The following is a 26,168-nucleotide window of genomic DNA, read 5'->3' on the forward strand; positions in this document are numbered from 1 at the left end:
CCTTGCAACCATTTAAGTGGTTACATTTCTCCAGCTCCATTCCCCAGCTTTTTACCAAAACAGTGGTGAGGTGACCACTACATCGTTTCAACTGCGGATTGCCCCTTTATGTTATTGCACTTGTACAACACTCAATAAATGTGTATGTAGTTGTGTTATGAATTAATGCCTATAGTTATATTCCCTTGGCTTGTATATCAAAACATAGCTGCACTAAGGACACTTGAGTTCATCATTCACTGTAAGCAGATCTTAAGTTCCATTCACTACCAAAATCTCTTCAAGATGATAAATCAAACAAATATTGACACACAGCACTTCCATTGTTCAGTAACACTGGACACCAGTTTTGCACTCCAACATTTTAACGTTTATTATGTTGATTTATTTGGAATTTGACTTTTTTTCTTTGAATATCCAACCACAAATGTAGTATTGCATGAGAAGAAAAAGAACATCAACAGTCTTTCAAACAGTGTAATTTTTGGCCAGAACAAAATAGTACATAATCTCCTCTGATTATGTGCTTTAGCATTACAGTGATTACAGGGGAAACTAAAATTAGCTTTTAAAAAAATTATAAACCAACACCAAAACCCTACAGTAATATTTTTAGAGATAGTCTCTTCGTTAAAAAGCAACCAACTCACCTGATAACAACAAACAGCAGAGCCATGTATCGGTCTACTCTCATATAATCTATTTTCTCATTTGAAAAAGTTGTCAAGGTTAACTTGCGGTTAATTCCTTTACTTTCAGAGCACACATGAAATAGTGTAAAACTTCACACTACAGCTACCAACATGTCATGTGACCACATAAATGTTCATCTTTACCGTCGGGGCATTTTACATGCAAGGGAGGGAAGCTTATAATACATTTGCATTAGTAAAAATGAGAATTACTTTTCTTTCTGACCTAAGTACAGGCATATAATACACAAAAAAAATCTAATGTAGTATTAAAGTCCATCTTTAAGTGTTTTAACATCCCAAATATGCAACTTTAAGTGATTATCTTTGTCAAGTCAGACAAGATTCAGGATCTTGACAGGGGTTTAAATTAAATACATAATTAAAATCTGTACAGTACAAACTCACATACATTATCCTTCAGAGGTCTCCCCCTCTCCCTGATAACCAGTGTCCCAGCCACATTCCTACCAGCAAAGAAGCAGGGTCTATCAATTAGGCATCAACTACAATAACAGTCTAGTGACTCACTACTATTTACATGTTTGTTTTTTTACACCAAAAATTGTGATGAACCTGTTATCTTTGCTTTGATTGTTTGTTTTAATAATTATTTACAACAGAGGTCACTAGGTATGTTCAATACATTTCCCCTAGATCCTGTGTGTGTGTAATCTAGCCTCAAGTGATTTAAACTGAGGTTACAATGTAGGACCCACTTTCTCCAGCACTTTCTCCTTTAGAGTCTCTCTTTTTTGCACTGTTGGTGACACTGACAGGCGTGGGTATCTGTGATGGTCGTGGTGGTGTGGCATTGTCAGCACTGCTCTTCCTGGAACTAGGGGTGTAGTTGAAAGGGCTGACCCTGGCAGCCACAGCCCCACTCGGTGAGCTGTGTTTGCTAGAGTTGGAGGAGCTAAAAGGGGTGCGTTCAGCAACAGACAGTTCATGGGCCTCTGGGACGATGCTTGGGTTACTCTGAGGAGGGTTGAGGTCTGGCCCTTTCTTATCAATAATCTCACTGCTCCTAAACAAGTTTAAATTAGTCTCTGAGCCTAGCCTAAGAGCATTTACACTTTCATTTGTGGACTGTTTGGGATGGGTTTCACTTGTCAAGAGATCAACAGAGGGCATTTTGACTAGAACACTGTCAATTACCGGAGGTGTGTTTGCTGTTGGGGATTTTCCAGACCTCGGGTTGTTAATGGGACAGTCCTCAATCCTCACCCACACATCCTCAGTCTTGGACACTGCAGGGCTCATTTGGTGCCCCATGGCCATGGTGTCCATTGAGTCCATGGAGGAAGAATCATGGCCTTCTGACTGAGACATTTCACTGTCCTTTATCTTCCTCCATGTTCCTTTTAAAGGGTTTCCATCTTTGCCGTGTGGAGACCTTTGGGATGGACTCAGTGGCTGTCGTTCATCCTCACTTTTGCCCTTTTCACTTGACTCAGAGGAGGCAGAGAGGATGGAAGAGGAGCTGCCGGTTCTCTTCCAGGTGCCAACCCTTGGGAGAGAGGATGAGTGTTTGCTGTTTTCCCTCTTCCATGTCCCTTTCCTGTTAAGATTAGGGAGCCTGGAGGGGCTTTCTGAATGTGACCTGGAGATGTCATGCTTCCCTCCTCTTTGAGGCTTCCCATCCCCATTTTTGGAGGAGTTTGGATTCTGAGGGGACTTTTTCCAGTTGCTTCCTTGACTCCCTTGATAGGGCAGAGTCAACGACATATCTGGCAAAGACGGGCTCGACACAGGCGTTTGAGACTGGCTGGTAGAGGAGGGGGACAGAGACTCGAACGAGGCAGACTCTTCCAATTTCCTCTTCAGTGTTGGACTAGGGGCTTCTTTGATGAACGTTGATTGGCGAACTAGGGCAGGTTTCTCCGACCGGTCTGATTCACTTCCACTAGACTTTGTGGACGACATCCTGGACAAATCCTGCTTCTTAGAAGTGCCAGCAACTCCACACTGGTTCAGACTCTTTGAGGCAGATTCACTCCTAGGGATTCCGCTAGTGCTTCTCGTCAAGCCAGTCTGCTTGGGTGGCGTTTGCTGACCCATCTGTCTCCCAGGGGAGGTGTAGGCCATCCTGCCAGAACCAGAAGACTTAGTTGACAATGTGCTTGGAGAAGCAGTGCGAGGCACTTGGGATAATTTGTTTGAGGGGCTGAGACCATTTCTTCCAGGTGACACAGAGGTGCGACCAGGTGACTGCATGGGTCTGGTGGTCAAGGACTGCTGAGCTGGTCTGGATGGTGTGGAGTCTCTGGATCCTGATCGTGATGAAGCTTTACTTGATCCCGATTGAGATCCAGGCTGATCCCTGGTGGGACTAGGGTCAGATTTAGCAGGTGGTTTGATGCTTCTGGGTGAGTTACTGGAGTTCTGCCCTTGAGTGGGGGGAGTTTTTGAGACAGAGGCTGGACCACGGGCTGGAGGCTTCTTTTGGACTGGGCTAGTGCTTGGAGAACTGCTTCTAACACCAGGGACATGGATCATTGTCCTCCCACGAGAGATTATGGGAACACTAGGGGCCGTCGGCCTCTGCTGTAATGAGGCTGGGGTCTCAGCGCTGGCACGTGGTTTTCCTGTTATGAGACTTTTGTAGACTTTCTTGCCCCCTTTAAGAGCTTTTGCTGCCTCCTCTTCCTTTTCTTTATTTTTTGCTTCTAAAGTGCTCTTTTCACCAGGTTTCAATATCCGTGGGCGTCCTCCTTTGTCGGATGCAGATTTATTATCCTCTGAATTTAAGGGTAAGTGAAAGGGGGAGCCAAGGGATATTCCAGATTTGAGGGAGAGGATTGAGTCAGAGTCAGATGAGCCTTGTCTAGAGAGGCTAGCAGCTGCCTGGTGCAAACTGCTGACGATGGAATTGGCACCCTCTTGGATGGCCTTCCAATCAAAAGATTCAGAGTCTGGAGATAAGGCTTGTTCAGAAACTGGACTATGTGTATCAGTGAGATCCAATGTGAGATCAGGCTCCTCAGCTAAAATTCCATCCATACTTTTCTCCTCAGTGGCATCTCCTTGGTCATTCCCCCCCTTATTTCTGGCTGTCTGTTTCTTCTTTTTTGGCATGGCTGAACTGATGCACTCTTGTAGAAGGTCATCTTCTGAATCAATGCTTAGTGAGCTGAGTGAACTGTTTCTTGAGAAACACACAGGGGTGTCTTCTACATGAAAGGCTTTTGGTGCGTAACCAGAGGCTTGGGGTTTAGAAGGAGCTTCCACCTGAGTTACATCCTCCTCTTCTTTTGGCTGGAGATCTTTGTTGTTGTTCTCTTGGTCAATGTCACTTAACGAGCTGAGAGATGAGTTTCTAGAGAAACACATCGGTGTGTCCTCAATGGAAAACTTCTGCTTCTCATCTGGCACTGGCCCCATGTTTTCTTTGGATGCTTGTGGAAAGACTGCCTGCTTCTGCTGCAGAGGTTTTGTTGGAGCAGTCGGTGGTACATTTGCCCTGTTTGTCCTTGCGGATAGCTCTCCACGGTTTTTCGTCGACACTTTTCTCTGGTCTTTGTCTTTTCTAAGTTGGGCCTTTTCCTTTGAGAGATCAGGTTCATCATCCTCAAAGTCCAAGGAACTCAGGGAGTCATTGCGTGAAAAGCAATAGGGTGTACCCTCTATTGGTGTGTAATTCTGTGGCGAGTCAAAAGCAAACCCTGGCCGTGGCCTCTCATCTGCATTTGGTGGCTTATCTGTGAAATTTCTGGAGGCCATTTTTGGCTCAAGCATTTTGGTTTCTTTGTTTTTATCAGGGTATGAAGCAAAGTGGAAAGGGGGCTGGGGTTTCTTAATCATCCTAGCTCTGTACTCACTACTCTGTGGCATTGGTTTAACAGGGGATGTGGGCTTCTTCTTTTCAACCTCCTGTTGGACTAGACTAACAGGAGAAGCTGATGATGGGTGCTGTGGTTGATCATTCATTTTCTGTACTCTAAAGGGCTTGTGGATTTTACCTTTTGGCATGGCTGAACTGATACACTCTGCTAAGATGTCATCCCCTTCATTTTCTGCAGCAGCAGCTTGTGTGAAGGAAGAAGTAACACCTGCATCTTTTTCCTCTGTACTTTCCCCTTCTGGAATAGTATCCCTTATTTGGCTGGAGGATACTTCTGCACAAGGAGGAGCACAGCTTTCAGCATTGGTCAGCTCATTTGGGGGTGAATCAATGGTGAGGTCGCTGAGAGATGTGGCCGTTGAGAAATTTATAGGGGTTCCCTCTATGCAGTAAATCCTAGGCATGTCCTCTCCATGGGTGAAGCTTACAGTCTTCTGTTGTCCTCGGGTTTGTGAAGGGAGTAACTTGTACACAGGAAGTTGGCTTGGTTTATGGGCAGTAGGTGGTGGTATTCTAGAATTAGTGTTGGAAGGCGATTGCTTTTTGGGTTTTCTTGATGACTTTGTTGGCATGGCGGAGTTTATGCAAGCCTCCAGTATTTCTATATCGTCATCATCTGAATCATCCAAAATGTATTTTTCTGCCTCACCAGGTGAATGCTTCTCTTGGCTTGGGGGTTCTGTAGTGTCATCATGCTCATGCTCAGCCTCATTTCCCTGGTCGTCTTCGTGAACAGGAGACATTATCTTGAGCTCATTATCTTTCTGAATGTAAGGTTCATCTAAGCTTAAAGCACTGAGGCTGGACGCACAAGAGAATCCATCTGGGGTACTCTCTGTCGCAAAGTGTAGCAGGGTGTCGTTATCCGGAAGCACCTGGACTCTCTGGACAGCAGCGTGTACAGCAGCATGCCTTGGAGCCATGTCTGCCCTCGGAGGCGGCGGAGGCGGCAGCTTTTTGTGTTTCATTGGGGGTGGATGTTGATGTTGTGGGGGAGGTGGCGTTTTGCTTCGGCTCGGAGGCATGGTCTGACCAGGGCTGTCGGGCAGATCGCTTGGGCTGATGATTCCACTGGGCATCCCGCTGCACAATTCACTCTGTATAGAGCTAGCGATGGAGTTGCTCTCAAAGCTGTCCAGGGAGCTTACAGACGTGCATCTGCTGAACATGAGGGGTGTCTCCTGCACATAGTGTTCTGGGGGGCTTTTGGGAGTCTGGGCACCACTTTTGGATGGTGATTTGGCTCCTGATGAAAACTCAACGGCTTTGTGATGTCTGGAACCGTCTCCATGAACTTGACTAGTCCTTGGAGGCTTCATTCGGACATACTGCACAGACGACTGGCCCTCGGTTGTGCCTTGTTCTTGGGCGTGACTGCCAGTTGACTCTTTCTCAGAGATGGGAAGAGTTGGGTAGTTCCTAGCAGCATTCACATTCCTCTTGCAGCCTTCCATTTCGTCCTCGTCTGAGGACAAGGATGACAGAGAGCTACCCCTTGAGAAACAGATGGGTGTGTCCTCAACGCAGTACGTCTGTAGGGTCTCTTGATTGACGTTAGGAGGTTTGCATGCTGTGTTCTTCTGGCCTGGTCGAGTTGGCCCTGACCTCGTTTGAGCCGAGGATGGATGTAGCTGCATTTGTCTCCCTGCATTCTTTATGGATGTCACGGATGATGTGGAACCATCTTGGCTCAGATGGTCTTTCACTGAGCTCTGAGTGGAGGATGACTTTGAATGACTAAACATGGATTTTTGGGAGGAGGAGTCGGAGTACTTCAGACTGTAATCAATTGGTTGTTCTGTATGATGCTCCTTGTTGTACTTCATACTGTAATTGGTCGGCTGGTCATCCTGTTGTTCTTCCTCTGAGTATCGCTCACTGTAATTGGTTGGTTTGTCATCACCGTAATCATCCACAGACTGGCACATAGTCTGATTGTTCATCTTTTTGTTCATTCCTTGAGTGGGACCAGCATTGCTTTGATCTTGTAGGTGTTGGTTGGAGTTCCTTGATCTGAATCCTTGTTGCATTTCTGTTTGCACGAACCTGGGCTTGTACTTCAATTTCTCCTCCCCCTCACTGTTGCCCTCTGTGTACATGGGGTAGCCTGGGCTTTGAGATCGCACAGACCTCTGATCTGTCTGTTTCATCTCCTCCTCCATGTGCTTAGACCTCGCCCATCTCTCGTTTTGGCTTGGACTTTGCCGACCAGAGTTCAGTTGCTCGTCAGAATACTTTAGGCTGTAGTTGATAGGTGTGTCAACTTCTCCATCATCATCTTCCATGTGGTTTGCATTGTGGATCTTATGAGCGAGGTCTGCAGGATATTTTCTATAGACGCAACACTTCCCCTCATCATCCTCAGAGTATGAGTCCACAGACGGCTTCATCTGTCCTCTTTTTCCATAGCCGTCAGTGCTGTTAACGCTGTTGAGACTGTCGTTGGACGCCTTGTATTCCAACTTGGGCATTGGACATGGTCTGCCCGAGTGATCGGGTTTAGTGTAGGGATATACATTTGAATGACCATGTGCTGCAGTTTTACAGTGAGGGTCTTGATTAGGGGTCTCTGGTGACCGGTCATCCAGGCCAGTCAGTAAGTGAATGCTGTTCACTTCCTCCATCACCATGGCGATCTGAGCTGCTGTTGTGGCGGGCATCTGCATTCTCTTAGAGTCATGATCTGGGTGGAAACCACTGGGTGCACCCCTCTGTCTGTCTCTGTCCTGGCTACGATCCCTCTCGGCCCTAACACTGTCTATGTTCCCCCTTGGGTTGTCTCTGGGTGACGGACTCGAAAGAACTGGTGTGTTCACGTAAGGGGAGCGCACAGGCACACTGTTAGGGCTAAACCCGTCTGATCTAGAGACACCATCGTAATCACTGTAGACATTCTGCTTGTGCCTGCTTGGTTTACCCCTGTGGGACGCCTTGGGGCTTAAATTGTCAATATTGTCAAACGTCTCTGAGAGGTGCTGAGAGTCCAGTTCCTCGATCAGGGCTTTCTGTTTCCTGACGTGAAGAGAGGGCAGGCTGGAACCAGGTGACATGATGTTGGCGTCCTTGTATTTGGCGGGCCTGTTGGCCATGAGGTTCCTCAGTGCTGCAGCGCTGCCCATGGCGATCATCTTGTGCTTGGAGTGGATGAGGTTCTTCAGCATGCTCACAGCACCCATTTCCCACAAGGCCTCCTGGTCCTTTGCATTGCGGGCCGAGAGGTTCCACAGAGTGCCACACGCGTTGCTCACAATAGTCAGGCTGTGAGACTTCAGGTGCTGCAGGAGTGTCTGAAGACAGCTGTTCTCTCTCAGGATTTGCCTACAGACAGAGAAAGAAAACCACACATGGTCTTGTAAGCTTTCAAGTGTAAGAATTACTAGAGGGGAGTCAGTATAATAATATCAAACCATTATAAGATTTAACAGCATAATACTATAATGAATTATTTTTTATTTGAATAGACATACCTGTGATCTTCATTTGTAGCGATGAGACTAGACACATTGCGCAAGATGCCTCCTCCACTTTCAATGATGGCGAGGGTGTTTGTTTGGCTTCGGTACATCAAAGTGCTAACCAGGAAGGCCAAAGCCCCCTCTACAGCACAGATATCAGCTTTGTTTTCAGTGCAGTGAGCTGACAGGTTCCACAGGGCACTGAGGACACTCTTCAGAGTAGACTCCTTTGAAGGGAGAAGAGGACATACTTTATCAGCATAAATATTTCGGCAAATATTCGGGTAAATCTTTATCGAATTCCTATTGTACATTTCATTCACATACTTATACATGATGTTCTCCTTATCATGTAGTTGTATCAAAGTGAGAGTTGTGGATGTCTCACCTTCTGTACCTCCAAGGCACACTCCATCAGAGCCCTGACGCTGCCCACCTCGCGGAGGGTCTTCTTACTGTTCACATCCGCGCGCCAGGACAGGTTCCTCAACACACTGGCAATCACCTGCTGTAGATCCTCACTCTCAGACTTCAGCTGAGCCACCATGGCCCTCATGCATCCCTTCATGGAACATAGTGTGGCCTGAGGATGGAAGACACAGAAAGATGCTTATTATTAATTTGAAGCCATACTTTATGAACAAGCACAGAGATTCAGATTATCCTCGAAGACACTACTGCCTTTACTTTCAGGTGTGTGTACACATATTGGCAGGTTTCCCAGACCCAGAATGAACCTACTCCTGGACTACAAAGCGTGCTTAATTGAGATTTAAAGTGTTTTTAAATCCAGGAATAGGCAGAACATTTGCAAAATATTAGGTCAGAATTCCACACACATCAACTACATCTAAGGATAAATCGTCTGGAACCAGAGGCTCACCTTATTGGCCACGTCCCCGAAGGTGAGGTTGGTGAGGGCCATGCCAGCGTATCTCCTCAGAGTGACGCTGTAGTGGTCGCTGGTGAGGCCGTAGATTTCACAGTCCACTTGGAGGAGCTCCCCTATAGCCTGCAGACCCCCTGGGAACACACAGCACAGCAGGAGAAATGTCAATCCATCATTGAATGAGTCTGCCCCATGAATGTTCTACTATATTATGTCCAATGCAAGACATTGCATAAGAGCCTACATCTTTATAGGGATGAATACATCAATTATTTATCTGTAACGTGATGCATTAACCTAGCTCTGTTCTGTTTTGGTTTCTCGGGTGATGACAACGATATGAAACATTAAACCGATCAAATAAAGATTTAGTTTCATGAGTTGTTTTTAGATAACTGCCTGGAAATCAGTGGAAAGTGTCACCAAGTGGACTATCCTGGTTAAATAGCCTAAATAAATAAAAAGGTGCATTTGGTCAGAACAACAGTTTTGGAATGAATGCTTACCGAGCTCATTCATAGCATGCCTGTGCTCTTCATCAAAGGACAGCTTCATTAGAACACATACCGCTGGGCAGATCTGATGCTCCACGGGAGAGGGCACTGACACACACACACACACACACACAATCCATTAGAATAAAAACACATTATCCATCCAAATGTCCATACCCTAACTAAAACACAGTTCATCCATCTGAAAGTTTTTGTCCTGCATTACCCATCCAATTATCCATGTAATACATTAAACAAATCAAGCACAAGTGATCTGAGCAGGACCTACTGGGGGTTTATCCTTCCAAATACACAATGAAAAACCAAACCAACACAATTCATTACAACTGTCGCTGTAGTCCTTACTGGGTTTTTGTCCTGCATTACTCATCCAAATAACAATGCCCTAACCAAAGCATGAAATACATCTGAGCAGGCCTTACTGGGGTTTTTATCCTGGTCCACTCCCCTCTCATGGTTCTCCTGCCACTCCCAGCAGGTCTCACAGTAAACCCTGATCTGCTCCAGGAGGTGCAGTACTCTGATCTCCCTGCGCCCTCTCTTATCGTCAGGCTGGGAGTGGATAATGTTATGGAGGGCGGCGCTGGCCCTCGCCCTCGCCTCCTTGCTGCCTCGGGAGTTCCCCAGCAGCACTGAGTCCTTGAATTGAATAGAATTTTACAAAATAATAAATTAAAAACAGGATATCACTTGAAAGCATTCATTAAAATACTTATTTCCAAAGTGGTCCTCGACTAAATAAATAACATCTAGCCGAATGATAAAGAATAAAGACAAAGTTACCAAACAAAAACATTACAAACCTTGTCGTTGCCATGGAGGAGTTGGATGAGTAAGGGAAGACAGCCCGACTGGCGCATGGCGATGCAGCTGTCCTGGGAACTGGACATGGCCAGCAGAGTGCGAGACATGTCATCTTTATCATGGGTCCCCAGCATGGAGAGAAGGGAGTACACCATCTCCACCTATAGGGTTAGAGGGCGACCGTGAGAACAACTACTTTGTTGAAGACACGCCCTGATGATACATAGGTCAATTATTAATATCGAAATGGATCAAATTGTCCCACTTGGGATGCAATCTAATTTATGTGAGCTACCCTCTGTTTAAAAAAGCAATTTCTAAACTAGATAACATTTCACATTTCCGGTTTGGGCATGCAGGCAGATCTCATGTGGTTTATTATTAAGGGGGATCGTTTGATGAGAACAGTAGAACTACATCAACCCGAGTGTTGGTAGAATATCTGGTTACCTTGGTGCCCAAGTGACTGGTCAGTCTGCGGGGCACAGAGTAACTACCCCCACCCAAACTCATTTCACTGGCAGAGTCCTGATCCAGGCGAGAGCTCGAACCCTAGATTACAAAATAAATAATTTTGTTAAACAACTTTTTAAAGCATTTTTTAAATTAAAATGTATTAATATTGATGTGTTGCTTGTTAGCAATTTCCTACAGTATAACATTACATTTTAGTCATTTAGCAGACGCTCTTCTCCAGAGCGACTTATAGTTAGTGAGTGCATACATTTTCATACTGGCCACCCGTGGGAAACGAACCCACAACCCTGGCGTTGTAAGCACCATGCTCTACCAACTGAGCTACATCTTTGCCTTTCTCATCAAAGCCATTAGTGTGTCACAGTGTGTGACTGTTTTTTTCCACAGAACATTCCCAGCAACCTCATTCATTCTGCTAAGAATCGAGGGAAGTCAGACTACATTACATTTTAAAAGTCGTCGTTAAAATAAAAATCCAACCATTAACGGTTTAACCGCAAGCCTCAGGGATAAAACCTACTCTGAAGTAAGACACATCATTAGCATTAAATGGAAAGTCAAGGCTCTAAGCACGGCAAAAAAGGCAGCGCACGACAGCTCAGCCAAACTCCCCTAACCAACATCACCAGTCAGTCCAATGGCGGAAGTTATTTTCTGGAGCATTATAGGACCAAAGGAAGCAAAAATGAATCCGTCAAACGTTAACTACAAATCTCTGGGGGTGCAAGCACTGTGTTTGTTTCAGATGGACTACATTGCAGTCAAACTACGTAGAATCACAGTCTACAAATCACATTGCATTCCAATATGCTACTCATAATGATCTAATAATGATCCCCTCAAACATGCTGATTGTCTTGGATCAGGTACGGAAAGAAGGTGAGTCTCACCTGAGAACACCCAGCATTAGGCCCACCACTGTGCCCTGAAGCCTGGGCTCCCTGATCCTGAGCAGCCTGGTCATGCATGCTCTGCACGGGGAAAGAAAGAGGGAAATAAGGTTCAGACCTCCAGAGGAGCGAACCATTCATGTAGCAGGCTAAATGAGGGATGAGAGGAACTAGACAACAGAGAGAGAGAGAGGAAACAGAACCAGTCACCTGGAAGCAGAGGCAGAATCCGTTCAAAAAATAGGAAACAGAAAACAGTCCCCGTAGGGCAGGCGGAGAGACTGAAAGGAAGGAAAGGGAGAGAGCAAGACAGAATGAGGAGGAGTGAGAGAGGAGGAAGACAGGAGATTGAGAGAGAGTGGACGTGTGAGACAGGGAGTGATAGCAATAGAGAGAGATTGAGAGTGGGTGTGAGAGACTCCGAGACAAACAGAGTGATGGCGATAGAGGAGGATATAGCTTTCAGTCACTAGGCTAGCTAGAGCAGCAGCATCAGGCTTCCTTATCCCTGACCTACATAAGCTGTAGCTCAGCCTGCAGGATGACAGTCAAAGAGGGGGGAATTAAATGTGTCCAATGATTTATCCACTCATGTAGAGTAAGAGATTGTAGTAGTGTACACACACATAATTACCAAACAGCCAAACACACGAGCACCCATTCTGTATGGGCCACCAAATAAACACAATCTCACATGATGCAGGCATGAGTGCACTGGCTTGAATACGGTATTCATGCACAGTGACACATGAACACCCACCAAGGCCTTATGGCTTCTTGGCTGTGCATCCAACAGGAGCAGAAGGTAGGTCACCGGTTGATTGACTGCACACATTCTCAGTCACTAGGTCAGCTAATGTGTCTAGTGCTGCAGTCTAACATGTCCTCCTTCATTCAATTAAAATTGGATGGAAGACTAGTATAAACACTACCAGTCAAAAGTTTGGACACACCCACTCAATCAAGGGTTTTTCTTTATTTTCACAATTTTTTACATTGCAGAAGAATAGTGAAGACATCAAAACTATGAAATAAAACATATGGAATCATGTAGTAACCAAATAAAGTGTTTAACAAGTCAAAACATATTTTATATTTGAGATTCTTCAAATAGCCACCCTTTGCCTTGATGACAGCTTTGCACAATCTGAAAAACATCCCCACAGCATGATGCTGCCACCACCATGCTTCACCGTAGGGATGGTGCCAGGTTTCCTCCAGACATGACGTTTGGTATTCAGGCCAAAGAGTTCAATCTTGTTTCTTATTGTCTGAGAGTCTTTAGGTGTCTTTTGGCAAACTCCAAGCGGTGTGTCATGTGCCTTTTACTGAGGAGTGGCTTTCGTCTGGCCACTCTACCATAAAGGCCTGATTGGTGGAGTGCTGCAGAGATGGTTGTCCTTCTCAAAGGTTCTCCCATCTCCACAGAGGAACTCTGGAGATGGGAGATGAGTGACCATCGGAGTGACCATCGGGTTCTTGGTCACCTCCCTGACCAAGGCCCTTCTCCACCGATTGCTGAGTTTGGCCGGGCGGCCAGCTCTAGGAAGAGTCTTGGTGGTTCCAAACTTCTTCCATTTAAGAATGGAGGGCACTGTGTTCTTGGGGACCTTCCATGCTGCAGAAATGTTTTGGTACACTTCCCCAGATCTGTGCCTCGACACAATCCTGTCTCGGAGCTCTACGGACAATTCCGTCGACATCATGGCTTGGTTTTTGCTCTGACATGCACTGTGAACTGTGGGACCTTATATAGACAGGTGTGTGCCTTTCCAAATCATGTCCAATCAATTGAATTTACCACATGTGGACTCCAATCAAGTTGTAGAAACATATCAAGGATGATCAATGCCTGAGCTCAATTTCAAGCCTCATAGCAAAGGGTCTGAATACTTATGTAAATAAGGTATTTCTGTTTTTTATTTTTCATAAATTTGCTAACATTTCTAAAAACCTGTTTTCGCTTTCTCATTATGGGGCATTGTGTGTAGATTGCTGAGGATTTTTATTTATTTAATCCATTTTAGAATAAGGCTGTAATGTAACAAAATGTGGAAAAAGTCTAGGGGTCTGAATACTTTCCAAAGGCACTGTATGTATGTATGCATGTATATTTTTACTGCTCTAAGGATATAATTCTTCTTTGGATTATCTTATTTACTATTATGTATTGATTTTTTCCCCCACTCTGTATGCGATATGCACTGCAGAGAACACCGGAATAAATTTTATTTATTTATTTATTTATTATAACACCGGAAGAAGAATGATCACTGAATTATGACAGTGAACTATAGTAATGTTTGTGTGTGTGTCAATTAATCCCATAAGGGACGGGTTGCCAACTGGTAATTTGACACGAAAATAAAATGTCATTCATTCACTAGCTCTCTTTTTAATATTTAACACAAGGAGAGAGAACAGGAGAAAGCCTATGGTTCATTTCACCCCCCAGAATCAGGGTCAGAAGTTAGATACAGTGGAATGCTGGAAGGAACTCCGTATTCTAGAGTTGCTTCTAGCATTCTAGTGTCCTTAGGAGCCACTGTAAATAAATGCTGCTCTTGTTTAGATGAGCAGAACACTGCAAAATGATTGGATGAGAGAGGACAGTGTGTGTTCAGTTCAGATAAATCACCATATCGGATCAGTAACAAAGCATTATTGTACACTAGTCAATGTCCATGAGACATTTCTCTGTAAAGCAGGGATGGAGGCTACACATCATTCCCCATTGCATAGAAAGGGGAACGGTACGGTTAGCGCAACCAGTACAACATGGAGGATTAAATGGATATCAGAAAATGGGATGGCTGACTCTGACATGGTACGACACTCAGATGGAAGCAGCTTCAGGTTCTTTACATGACTAAAAGCCAACAACCTGTGACCACGGAATGTCTGCTGAGACGGAGATGTCCACACAGGCCAGGCATTAGCCAGAATACAGAGACAGGCCAGGCATTAGTCAGAATACAGAGACAGGCCAGGCATTAGCCAGAATACAGAGACAGGCCAGGCATTAGCCAGAATACAGAGACAGGCCAGGCATTAGCCAGAATACAGAGACAGGCCAGGCATTAGCCAGAATACAGAGACAGGCCAGGCATTAGCCATAATACAGAGACAGGCCAGGCATTAGCCAGAATACAGAGACAGGCCAGGCATTAGCCAGAATACAGAGAAAGTGTTGCCAGAAACAACAGAGGGTCAAAATATCTCAATGTAAATACATTTAGGGCTGGTTTCCCAGACACAGATTATGCTTAGTCCCGGACCCTCTATATTGTCGAAGGGCATTTTAGTCATTTTGGACAGGAATAATGTGTGTCCGCTAAATGTATTTACAGTGAGATATTCTGTACCTTTATTGTCCTGGCTAGAACAAGGCCTAGATGTACAGTCTAGAGGCTGGGGTGAGTATCACATACCTCTGGTTCTGCAGGTGGAGACTGGACACGCTGTTGGATCTTCAGTATGTCCTTCTCTATCTGCTGAATACGAGTCACCCTCACCTGAAACACGGCAGGACATTTACAGGAAGCAATCACTCAGAGGATGATAACCGGATATTACAATTATGTAACACTTACTGAATAAAAGCATTCGTAGAAGCAGACAGACGTTGTTGAATTATGTCAATTTAAGTCCATTTACTAAATGTCCTACCCCCCAACTGCCTACATAATCTCATCCCACTTAATCAGTATCCTTACTGACCATTCTGTTCTTCCTGTGTGTGTGTGTGTGTGTGTTTCCTAATCAATGACTCATTCCATACATTTCTCTACCTCCTCTCTCTCCTTTTTCACTGTCTCCATTTATCTCATCCATCTTTCCTCACCTGTGCCCTCTTCTCCATATCCTGGCAGGTTCCCAGCTGTTTCTCCATGGCGGCTCTGATCTGCCTCGCCTCGTACTCCAGTTGCCTACGGGTCATATCCGTCTGCAGGGAGAATTGCTGCAACCGCAAACATGATCAACAACACATCAGGCATGACGAAATGTTGAATATTTAATACTGCAGAGAGGATAACTGCGTACTGTCAGTTATGGTACTTTGAGAGCATCTATAAGTCATTATACCCCATCCCAACACACTTACATTCTCAGTCAGCGGTAGGCTGTCGATCCTCTTGGTGAGGTTCTGCAGCTGTGCGTAATACTGGTCCTTCTTCTTCTCCTCTTTCTCCAGCTCCGCCATCAATAAGGACCTGACAGGACAGAGACAATCGCACCAATCAGAGACCCAAGATATAAAAAATTCAATAAACAATTCACCAATCAGAGACCAAAGATACAAAACACTGACCGAAGTCAGACCATATAAACTCCAATCAAAGACCTAAGAGAAAGACACATATACAGCATTGATATGCCAGAATAAAACAGGGTAGGTGTCCTGAATACGACCGCCTAATGCATCCGGTCTGTGACTAATGCCCGGGAATACACTTTGCAACCTAACAATGTTAGCATGACGCACTATGTGATGGAAGCCCTCAGACTGCACCATTGCATTCATAATGTGATTTGGCAGGGAGAGGGGCAAATGTAGGGAATAGGGTGCCGTTTGGGATGGAGACTAAGTATAGCCTTCAACAAAGACAAACTAATGTGAAAATACATCATAATGCAAGCAGGAGCTCACCTCTCCTTCTCCAGCTCCTCCAGGTAGCCAGCGGTGTCTCTGCCGCCATTGGACACCCCTCTCTTTTGGAGGGAGCCCAAGGAACCCATGGGGCTGGGGCTGCTGTCCCCTGAATGCCCAGAGCCTGAACCCTGCATGGAAGATGGCTTAGGTCTCAGCTTTACCCCTGGGTAAGTGTTAGGATCCAGGCTAATTTCTACCGGAGGAAGGAACATCAAATTGAGGTTATTTAATAGAACATGCGTTTCAGTCAGCTAATTCTGTCACCTCATGTGGGATGCATACCTTTCAGTCTTTCTAGGAGATCGATTTGTCCAGATGAATCGGTTGAGTCTTCTTCAATGCTTCCCTGTATGTGTTTCAGCACCTCCTGAAAGACAGGAAAAGCAATCACTTTTAATGTATTGTTTGTAAACACACAACCGCGAATAAGAACACTGAACAACATCTAGTTGATATGTATACGCACAGAGGGACACACTCACACACATTTCAAAAGCAGGAAAGAACAGCAATGTTCTTTTAGTTTAGAAACAGAAAAAAGTAAGGGGGGACTCCGGTAATGTTTGCCGGACGGTAGCAAAGTGAACAGTCTATGGCTTGGTTGGCTGGAGTCTTTGGCAATTTTTCGGCCCTTCCTCTGACGCTGTCTGATATAGAGGTCCTGGATGGCAGGGAGATCGGCCCCGGTGTACTGGGCTATCCGCACCATCCTCTGTAGTGCTTTACGGTTCAAGGGCGGTGCATTCGCCATGCCAAGCAGTGACGCAGCCAGTCAAGATGCTCTCGATGGTGCAGCTGTAGATCTTTTTCAGGATCTGAGGGCACATGCAAAATCTTTTCAGCCTCTTGAGGGGGTATGTGTGGAACATGTTAAGTCCTTCGTGATGTGGACGCCAAGGAACTTGCTTCCCACCTCTCCCTCTTTCAGTCTCTCCCTCCCCTTAACTATCCCTCGCTCTTCCCCCCCCCCCCCAACGTCACAACCAGGAGGTTCACAGTCAGAGAGACAGACATCTAATAGGGCTTTGAAGAAGACCTTTCCTCTTTAGAAGAACAAAAGTGCAACAGAAAAGTAGCAGCAAAGAACGGGCTGATTCATTACAGTGGTCGCTAATCAGAAACAAAAAGAAGTCTTCTTGAATAAGGCTAGGTCTAATGAATTGGTCAGGTGCCTTTCTTGGATACAGACAGTATAGTAGGTTGGACCCTAACTAAGTCTCTCTGTTCCTAAAGAGCATGCCACTAATGGCTTTTTAAGAAATGGCCCTTTGATTTCATCAGTGACTTTGCCCTGAAGGGAGGGATGCTATTCTTTAGACTTGATATTGTTCTCAGTGTACTCTACTCTTCAGTCAACCAATGACATCTGCCATCCTCTAGGTCAGCTAGAGCAGTTTTTCTCCTCCTATGGACATTATCTCCCATCCTTTCCGATAAGGTATCTGATGCATCTTCATCTTTAGCCTTTTCACAGGCCAACCAACCCAAAGACATACAGTAGCAATGCATTGTTTGCTGTAGGCCTATATCCACAAATGAAAAAAACTAAATTTAGCCAAAACCCTTGTTAAAGTGGGAAAAGCAGCCTAGTTAATACTTATAAAACCATTAAATGACACATTTCAAAATGGAACTCTGAACCCACTTGACCTAATATACACCACATTATGAAGATCTTACAGATCTTGATCCCGCTACGGGTTTGTTTGACTACGTGTCCTGTCCATAATCAGTTAAACGCTCGGCTCTATAACATCACTGGAAAAAGATCATGAACATAATTAGCCTATTGAAGCTGCCTTGTTACAGGAGGACTAAGACTTACCACAATGAACTTACAACAGTGACAAACTGAAGGGTGGAAAGGCATACTTCCAGAGGAGAATAATAAATCCAGCGTTAAAACAACTAGGCCTACAATCAGAATGATACAGCATAGCGAACGAGAGGCTGGATACGATCATGTCCATATAGCTCAGGAACCCCAGAGTTCAGTACTACAGCTGTAGCAGCAGTGGTAGTCTCCACAGCAGGCAGAATCCTCCAACCAATCTGGACTTTATATTGTATTAACTGCAAATTTGTACTGCAGGTCAATAAATCAAAAGTTAGTAAAAAGGTATTTCCAGATTTAATGGTTCGTTAGCTTATGTAATTTTTCAAGTGGACTAGAAAGAATAGTCTCCCGTCCTCCAGTGAGTCCGAGGGGAGAGGGAAGCATCAGAGCAGAGAAGTGATGTCCGACGACACAATGTCCGGCGACAACACGGCTCCCACTCAGGAAACAGAACAGGGTTTTTCTTCTACCCTGCCTGTCCCAGTCTCAGTCAAAGACCAGGGGCCATCAAGAGGCTATGTCCATACAGCTGCTTCCCATTAGATTGAAGGGTTACTCCCAACGTAACCAAACGCATGACCCGGAGGGTCACAGTGTCCGCTGACCTCCACCCTATGACCTCTGATCCTGGCCCATGCATCGATGAGCGGGCTGAAAGGGGGTCAGACCAGAGGGCTGGATAGCAGGAAACAACACACACACAGCCCTGACTGTGTGATGCGCCCTCTCCCGCTCCCTCTAAAGCATGTGTGACGTCTAGACACACTGCACAACGGCTGCATTATCAGGCTGGGATCATATGATAAAAGAGCCCCTCATTCTATTCACAGCAGCTCCTAGCAGAACCACTCCTCTATTCAACCATCGGGGGTGACGGACATGTTGTTGCTAACATGTGACTAGAATACAGGTCATTTAGAACGCTGATTACTAGCTGACCGTAAATTCAAGACCAAGAGGAGAATCCATATAGATTGATCTGGCCTATAAAAAGACCCATAAAAACAAATAACCATTGGGTCCTTGAGAGTAAATGAAATTGAGGACAGGCAAGCCACTACTGTAGGAAAGTACAAAAAACACTAATCAAGTCTGACCTTACTTCAATTAGTAGGATAATCAAATACTAGCTGCTAAACCAAATAAAAAAGGAAAGCAAACCTTGAAGCAGCCACATCGATACCAAGTCCAGTTGTCAACTCTTTAAATTATATTTTTAGTCCACTGCTGTCCGAGTCTCAGCATTCTGGATCTGTTTGCTCAATCCGAGACGGGAAAATGGACACACTCTTCCCCAATAAACAAATCCAACAGAGAGACCGGCTAGAATACCAGGGCATCCCTGCAGTGTTTGAGTGTCCTGCATGCCCTCCACACACACACACACACTACAGACAGCCAGGCTTTTAAAAAGGTAATCCAATACTCCTAGTAACTCAAATCAATGCTGTAAAAGTACCCATCTGCAGAGCCAAAACCCACCCAGCACGCCAGGGTCTCATTCTCATCAGACTCTCGTTTCATCTGAACTGGGCTCCCATGAGGCCCTGGGGTTTGGTTGTTGGTTGGCCTGTGAGTCCGGTTGGAGGGACGGGTCCTGTGTGTGAGTGGGGGCAAAAGCAGAACAAGGGGAGAGGGGAAGGGACCACGCCATGTCCGGCTATTGTACTGCACTCTGACTGGAAAAATGTAGACTGTCATTGAGAATGCTATTTTATTTTATTTTTTATGCATGTGGTGTGTAATAAGGAAAAAACAAGCATTGATGTTGTCATGGGAAGGCAGGCCTGGAGGGTTTAGATTAGGACACTAATGTGTGAAGTAACCTTACCTGCTAGGCTTTACTTAACGAGAGACCCAGACCACCACAGATTCCTGTTAGGTAATTTTAGGATTATAGTACACCAGAAATAAGACTTCTCAAAATAGAAAAAGGCATGGATTTTTTTGGGGGGGAAACGGGAGTTCTGTTTTGTTCAAAAGCTATTCATTGATGATCGGAAAACCTTAATTTCTATGTCTGAAACTCCTTGATTTAACTTTTCTGCTAAACAAAGTGGATTCCTAAAAAGCTTAGGAGATTCAGGGCCCCGTTAAGTAGAAAGCTTAAATCATAAAAACCTGTCTGTTCTGAGAACTAAGCCCATTTCAACTCCCCCAGTAGCAGTATTAGACTATTATGTTGTGGACCCACCCACTGGGAATGAGCCACTAGTATTGATCCCCCCAAAAGGTGATTTCAATTTCACCAGTAACTTCTGAAGAAACTTTCTGCCAGAAACTTAAGAGATATCACATGCAAAATTTCACTTTATATCATCGCTTTCCACATACAGGATGGAATGACTGAGGATTTATAGAGGTTTAGTGCTCATCTAAAGCTGTAGGGTTTATGTTAAAACTGGGTTACATAAGATACAAGTACAATTCGATGTGTGTGTGTCCGTGTGCGCGCGTGTGCGCACGTGCTCGTAAACATAATTATTGAACTAAAATGGAGCTCTTGTTGCGCTGTGTGTCATGGCTTGGTGTGTAGGAAAGAGAGGAAGCCTGCTCAGTGCTCATTGATGGAGATGCCGTTGTTCGTGCTCTCCTCTGGTCTCCCTGCAGCTGTGAGCCTGTGACAGCCTGGATGCGTCCCAAATGGCACCCCATTCCCTATATAGTGCACCCTATGGGCCCTGGTCAAATGTAGTGCACTATAAAAGGGGAAAATGGTGCCATTTGGGATGCAGACCCTGAGCCCCGAGGAGAGAGGAAATGGCTGGATGTCGGAACTGAGAGAGGCGCATTCATCAGATACAATGAGAGGAAGGGAGAGAGACGCTAAAAAAAGACCCTGCCTTCCCCGAGGTGCGGAGGGAAGAGAGCGTCTCAGAATGAGCAGTGTGTGTGTGTGTGTCTTTGAAAGAGCAGCTTACATCGATCTAAACGTGCCAGAGGGAGATATGGTTTCTGATGAATACAAGACTGATTACCACAAAGGGAAAAGGCGGACTGTCTTTAATCTCTTCCATTAGTCATTAACAATACCATTATTCACCCCCTGAATAATCTAATTATTTATGATCCATCTTTTATGATCTCACCAGGGGTTCTCCCCAGTAAGGAATACTAACAGGCCATATTTCTACAAGATAGGCCTGATAATTCTCACTTGGTTGGAAATGATAACCCTTCCCCCTAATTAGCCTACATAGAAACATTGCACTACAGTGCTTTAGAGTTTATACTACTTAGGCTACCATTAACCTACAAAACACTCAACTTACGATAAGCATTAAGCTAAACCCTATTTAGTAAGCATTGCAGGATGCAGTAACCTAACCTCCAACACTATAGCTTACAGTCCAGGAAGGATTTCTGAACAATACAGGTCAACACAATGGATGGCGTCGTTGCACCAAGGGCAAAAATTATACTTGAATGTATTTTAATTTTTTATACATTACATCTCCTTAAAAAGAGTTAAGCTAGTGCCAGAGATTGAGAAATCCCTAAGCCAAACCCAGGCTGGTTCTGTATCTGCAGCAGCACAAAGGAGTGTGCCACAGCCACCTCCCTCCAGCGTGAAATATCAGACTGCAGAGTAGCAGGTAGCCTATCCCTAGGCTTACTAAACTGACTGAGTTGGCAGGTTTTCCATTTGAGCCAAAGCAGACGGAGAGGCAGAGCAGAGCTGATGGGGCGCATTGTTAATAGATAGACTGGCACATTCAGCACTGCTGCTAAGCTAAGGGTAGAGCCGGTAGACCCCGACCAGCCCCCCCCCCCCCAAAGTGAGACTGAGGCAAACCTCAAACCCAGCTCCAAACCTACTGGAAAGTGAACACAGTCTCACATAAAGTATGTGTCATCAGTGTTATTCACATTAAGACTCACCCAGCGTCGACTAATAGCTAATACTGACTAAGCTTGCACCAAACATATACCTCAGCAAGTCCCTACATGCTGTGAGTCCTTCCACGATGTCACTCATTCCCAGGAAATGAATATGTCACAACACACAAAAGCAACTAAGCATTTTAATAGATCAGAGAGAATCAACCCCTAGTTGATTTGTGATTCAGGGAAAGATCTGCGGTCTCTTGTCCTTAGCTCCTGGGCTAATGAGTCGTCCACAAAATGTACTGCCACATGTAAGAAAGTAGTGCTCCCTAATGTGAGGTGGCACCACTCACTACCCAGGGGTGCATTGTGGGGTAGAAGACATTGACAGAGATTGTTGAGAACCCAAATACTCCTGTGAGAACAGAAAAGCCCTAGGAGTTTAAAATCACCTCCTGAAGTCTCAGCCTGCCAGGTCACATCATCCAATTAAAGCAACGGCACCTAGCAGGCTGGTACATCCAACCCCAGTGTGTATGTGTCCAGTGTGTGTCCAGTGTGTGCGTGTCCAGTGTGTATGTGTGTGTGTGTGTGTGTGACACATTCAGCAGCCAAGCCCAGGATGGCAGCTCTTCTCATGAACAGTCCAAGGCTGTGTCTGAAAATGTTACTAACCTCCAAATCTTTCCATCCTCAGTCTCAATTCCTCTGAAATTGCATTGGAGGAGAGGATCCAAGGGGCCTCCCTCGAACCCCCATCTTCCAATAACCTTCGAGAGGAATTGAGGAAACAAGGACAGCAGAAACGAGGATGACAGCTAGTAACGTTTTCAGACACAGCCCAACTCTGGGCTGCAGATAGGGAGGGGATAATTCAAGAGAGTGACAATACAGTGGGATGTGTCGAGAGCGAGAGCGAGAGGCCTGTGAAGGGGTGTTGTGAGAATGTGGACAGGATGAGGAGAAAAGGAGGATATATTTATTTCTGTCTCGGATACTAGCTAACATTTTCTGTCCGTGCTACATCATGGTGTCTTCCTCGGTAGCTAGGCCTATATTGAGAGGGGGTGGATTAGAGAGTCTATAAATTACTTTCAGCGGAGCACTCAACACTAACATCTTATTTCAGGCATATTGGGTGTTCAAAGCTGGAAGACAGGCTATGTTCTAAGATCTTGCCTAGGGAAATATCCCACTGTTGTGCTTGATGAAGCCTACTGAGTGAAGCAATAACTGGGACAAACACATCAACGACGGTAACGTGAGGCAGCTTGATGTACAAGTACACCCCATGGACAGGACGCCTTACCCCACGATCTATCTCCTTAATGCTGAGTGCCAAGCTGAGTGCCCATTTTTACAGTCTTTGGTATGACTCGGCCAGGGATTGAATTTACACCCTTCCAATCTCAGGGCGGACACTAACCACAAGGCCACTGAGTTGGTACACGCATTTGAGGGAAGAGGAAAAGCTTGGTTGTGTTCAGTAGGCATGAAACAGAAGGAACCGCTTTGAAATTGAGTGTAACGGGGTGAGCGACTGCCATCTGTACTTTGCATTTTATGTAGGAAAATGTTTTGCTACAGTATGCCATAATGAACACGACTGTCGACCCAGTGTGCAATAATGAACACGACCTTCGACACAGGGTTCTTAGTGTATCATAGACGAGGTCTGATTACCTTCATATTGGAGGCTTCCGTCTCCAGTTTGGTCAAGTGGTTGGAGTTGTCCTCAAGCTCTTGTCGAAGGTTGGAGTTCTCCATCTTCAGTGCCTCCACTTGTTTCAGCAGCTGATCATAAGATGCTGCAGCCATCTTGGACTACCTCTTGACCTAAGGACGAGGACAAATTAACAACGGTTAATAAGGTTGGTTCAACTCCTACTACCAGTGGAACATTGCCCATAAAAGACAGACAGACATCGCCTAAATCACAATTAATCTGGAGGCCTACATTTGATTCATGGATTAAATTAAGCTAGGCTACATTACGGTCAGTGGGGACAGTGCCCATGACATGCAATGTCAATCAATATCCAGCTCTTCAAAGAAAATAGGCTTTAAAAAGCCTTGACACATTCATAGCACCATTTCCTCTACCATTACATTGATGTCGCAATGGCAAATTACAGTTCAGCGATGGTTATAAGAATTGAAACCTTTTTCTATCAACTGAGGGATGTAGCTCAGTTGGTAGAGCATGGCGTTTGCAACGCCAGGGTTGTGGGTTCGTTTCCCACGGGGGGCCAGTATGAAAAATAAATAAATAAATAAAGTAAGTCGCTCTGGATAAGAGCGTCTGCTAAATGACTAAAATGTAAATGTATCAGAGAGGCAGGACTTAAGACGAGGCCAGTCGCTCGAGGGCCAAAGCAAGTCACATATTAAAACAAAAAGCAGCACACAAGATTTTATGAAAGATTGTTGAGAAAGTAGGGTAAGATCTAGAGAATAAGAGCCGTAAATGCCTTATATGGCTTTGGGATGAGGGCAATTATCACACACACACAGGTTTTAAAAACATTAGGTTTGTGAATAATTCACGCCCGGGCAGATTTTGCAAGCCGTGTCAGTGGTTGGACTAGCTTTCCTGCATTGAATTTTTGATCAGACTGAAACGGTTGTTGGAAGAAGTGGAAAAAATGTGGATCACCGTAATTACGATAACAGTTCGATAATAGCGTAGTTATTAGGCTACATTTTAGCTAAAAAAATGTTTAGATGCAAGATAAAAAAGACAGAATAAAATAGGATTAAATGCAAGGTCAAAGTCTCCAGCTGACATAGAAGGCCAGTCCAGCACTGTGAAGCTACAGGCGGAGCAGAACGGTGCCATCCCATCTCTTGCCATCCCACCTGTCAAATGGTTCATGGCCAACTACCACTGACATCCATCCACTGAAATCTCAATGCACATGGTATAGCCTAAACACCTGAAAATCCAATAGATTAGAACCTTATATTTTCAATATTAAGCACATCCTACAACACTGATAATCCATATCACACACGTTCACTAACCACATCTGTACAATTTAAGCCTAGGCCAAATGGGCACGGTTTACACTATACTCCTTGTTAATGCAACTAAACATCTCTGCTATCTACTGCAACCAACACATGCAAGGACCACACCACAGAGACCGTGCATTGCATCTACTATGAATAGGGCAGAACGTGGTTTACTAATGTGTTAACCTGGGATTCTCTGAGATCAGCTGAGAAGAGGGGATCTAGAAGACAGAAGATGTAGTTGGGCAGCTAAGGGAACACCATTACTCACTTGCCACAGAGACCCCTACAGCCCTGTGAAGACAACTCTACATGACAGAGGAGGGAGACTCGTTCGTCTTGCTGAGGAAAAGTTAGTATTTTTAGATCATCCATTATGGAGAGGGTAGGAGGCAACCAAGCGGCAATGAGTAGTAACTGGATCACTGAGGTGGAAGATTTATCACTCTTTGGTTAACAAATGATCAGTGAGTGACATGTTAAATATCAGCAAAGACCTTGGCATGAGGGCTTACTCTTTGGAACTCTTCAGCAGTGTTACCACTAGATCAGACTCCGGCACGAGCATACAGACCTAATTAACTAGCCTAAACACTGGCTTACATTATCCACTGGTCGACATTGACTAATCAATCAACTTCACAGTACCCTATTAGTAATTCAGAACCATGGTATTGGTTCGTTTGCCACAATGTCCTGGTGACCTAGACTAGAGTAACATTATTTGTTTGATAAAGATCCAATGAAGTGCCAATCGAATTCAGTGAGTCAATTAGGCTGGGTTGATTGGGCAGTGAGTCTGTCCCAGAATTTCAATATTGCCCTCACTAGGCTGGATCCTATACACAGGACTCTGTAGCTCAGCTGGTAGAGCACGGAGCTTGTAACGCCAAGGTAGTGGGTTCGATCCCCGGGACCACCCATACACAAAAATGTATGCACGCATGACTGTAAGTCGCTTTGGATAAAAGCGTCTGCTAAATGGCATATTAAACACTCGGCAGCATTCCAGAACCACCAAATATTCAGCATTCCAGAACCACCCTGTGAGTTCTGTCAATGCATTGGCTAATGAGCACATATACAATATATATCAGGGTTCTATATCTATTGATGCAAAGGGGTAACCAAAATAACATTTTTTTTTTTTAGATACACTGCCACTTCGTGCATTTACAATACAGGGGAGAACTGCAGAAGGTGAGCCAAAAGACAAGCCCCTGTTGGCAGATGCAGACTGAGGTAGTTCAATTGGCAGCCATTTTGGA

General features: G+C 45.0%; 1 protein-coding gene across 6 annotated transcripts in view; it reads right to left on the minus strand.

Moving 5' to 3' along the window:
* Window positions 1-358: 358 nt before the first annotated feature.
* The window catches only part of LOC121573502 (adenomatous polyposis coli protein-like), a 36,523-nt gene continuing 10,713 nt past the window's right edge, over window positions 359-26,168 (minus strand). For 5 of the 6 annotated variants that reach the window (XM_045222523.1, XM_045222524.1, XM_045222521.1 and 2 more), the window contains 15 exons: window positions 23,569-23,721; window positions 16,503-16,587; window positions 16,218-16,413; window positions 15,672-15,780; window positions 15,411-15,527; window positions 14,998-15,081; window positions 11,567-11,647; window positions 10,650-10,751; window positions 10,199-10,360; window positions 9,818-10,034; window positions 9,387-9,482; window positions 8,875-9,014; window positions 8,380-8,574; window positions 8,004-8,218; window positions 359-7,854 (listed from right to left, as the gene is read on the minus strand). In XM_045222523.1, the coding sequence (XP_045078458.1) occupies window positions 1,383-7,854; window positions 8,004-8,218; window positions 8,380-8,574; window positions 8,875-9,014; window positions 9,387-9,482; window positions 9,818-10,034; window positions 10,199-10,360; window positions 10,650-10,751; window positions 11,567-11,647; window positions 14,998-15,081; window positions 15,411-15,527; window positions 15,672-15,780; window positions 16,218-16,413; window positions 16,503-16,587; window positions 23,569-23,703 (8,406 nt within the window). In that variant the 5' untranslated portion in view covers window positions 23,704-23,721 and the 3' untranslated portion in view covers window positions 359-1,382. The remainder of the gene's footprint in view (window positions 7,855-8,003; window positions 8,219-8,379; window positions 8,575-8,874; window positions 9,015-9,386; window positions 9,483-9,817; window positions 10,035-10,198; window positions 10,361-10,649; window positions 10,752-11,566; window positions 11,648-14,997; window positions 15,082-15,410; window positions 15,528-15,671; window positions 15,781-16,217; window positions 16,414-16,502; window positions 16,588-23,568; window positions 23,722-26,168) is intronic. The other variant, XM_045222525.1, reaches the window with a different exon arrangement.

This window comes from Coregonus clupeaformis, chromosome 9 (genome assembly GCF_020615455.1).
Source record: "Coregonus clupeaformis isolate EN_2021a chromosome 9, ASM2061545v1, whole genome shotgun sequence".
Taxonomy (NCBI): domain Eukaryota; kingdom Metazoa; phylum Chordata; class Actinopteri; order Salmoniformes; family Salmonidae; genus Coregonus; species Coregonus clupeaformis.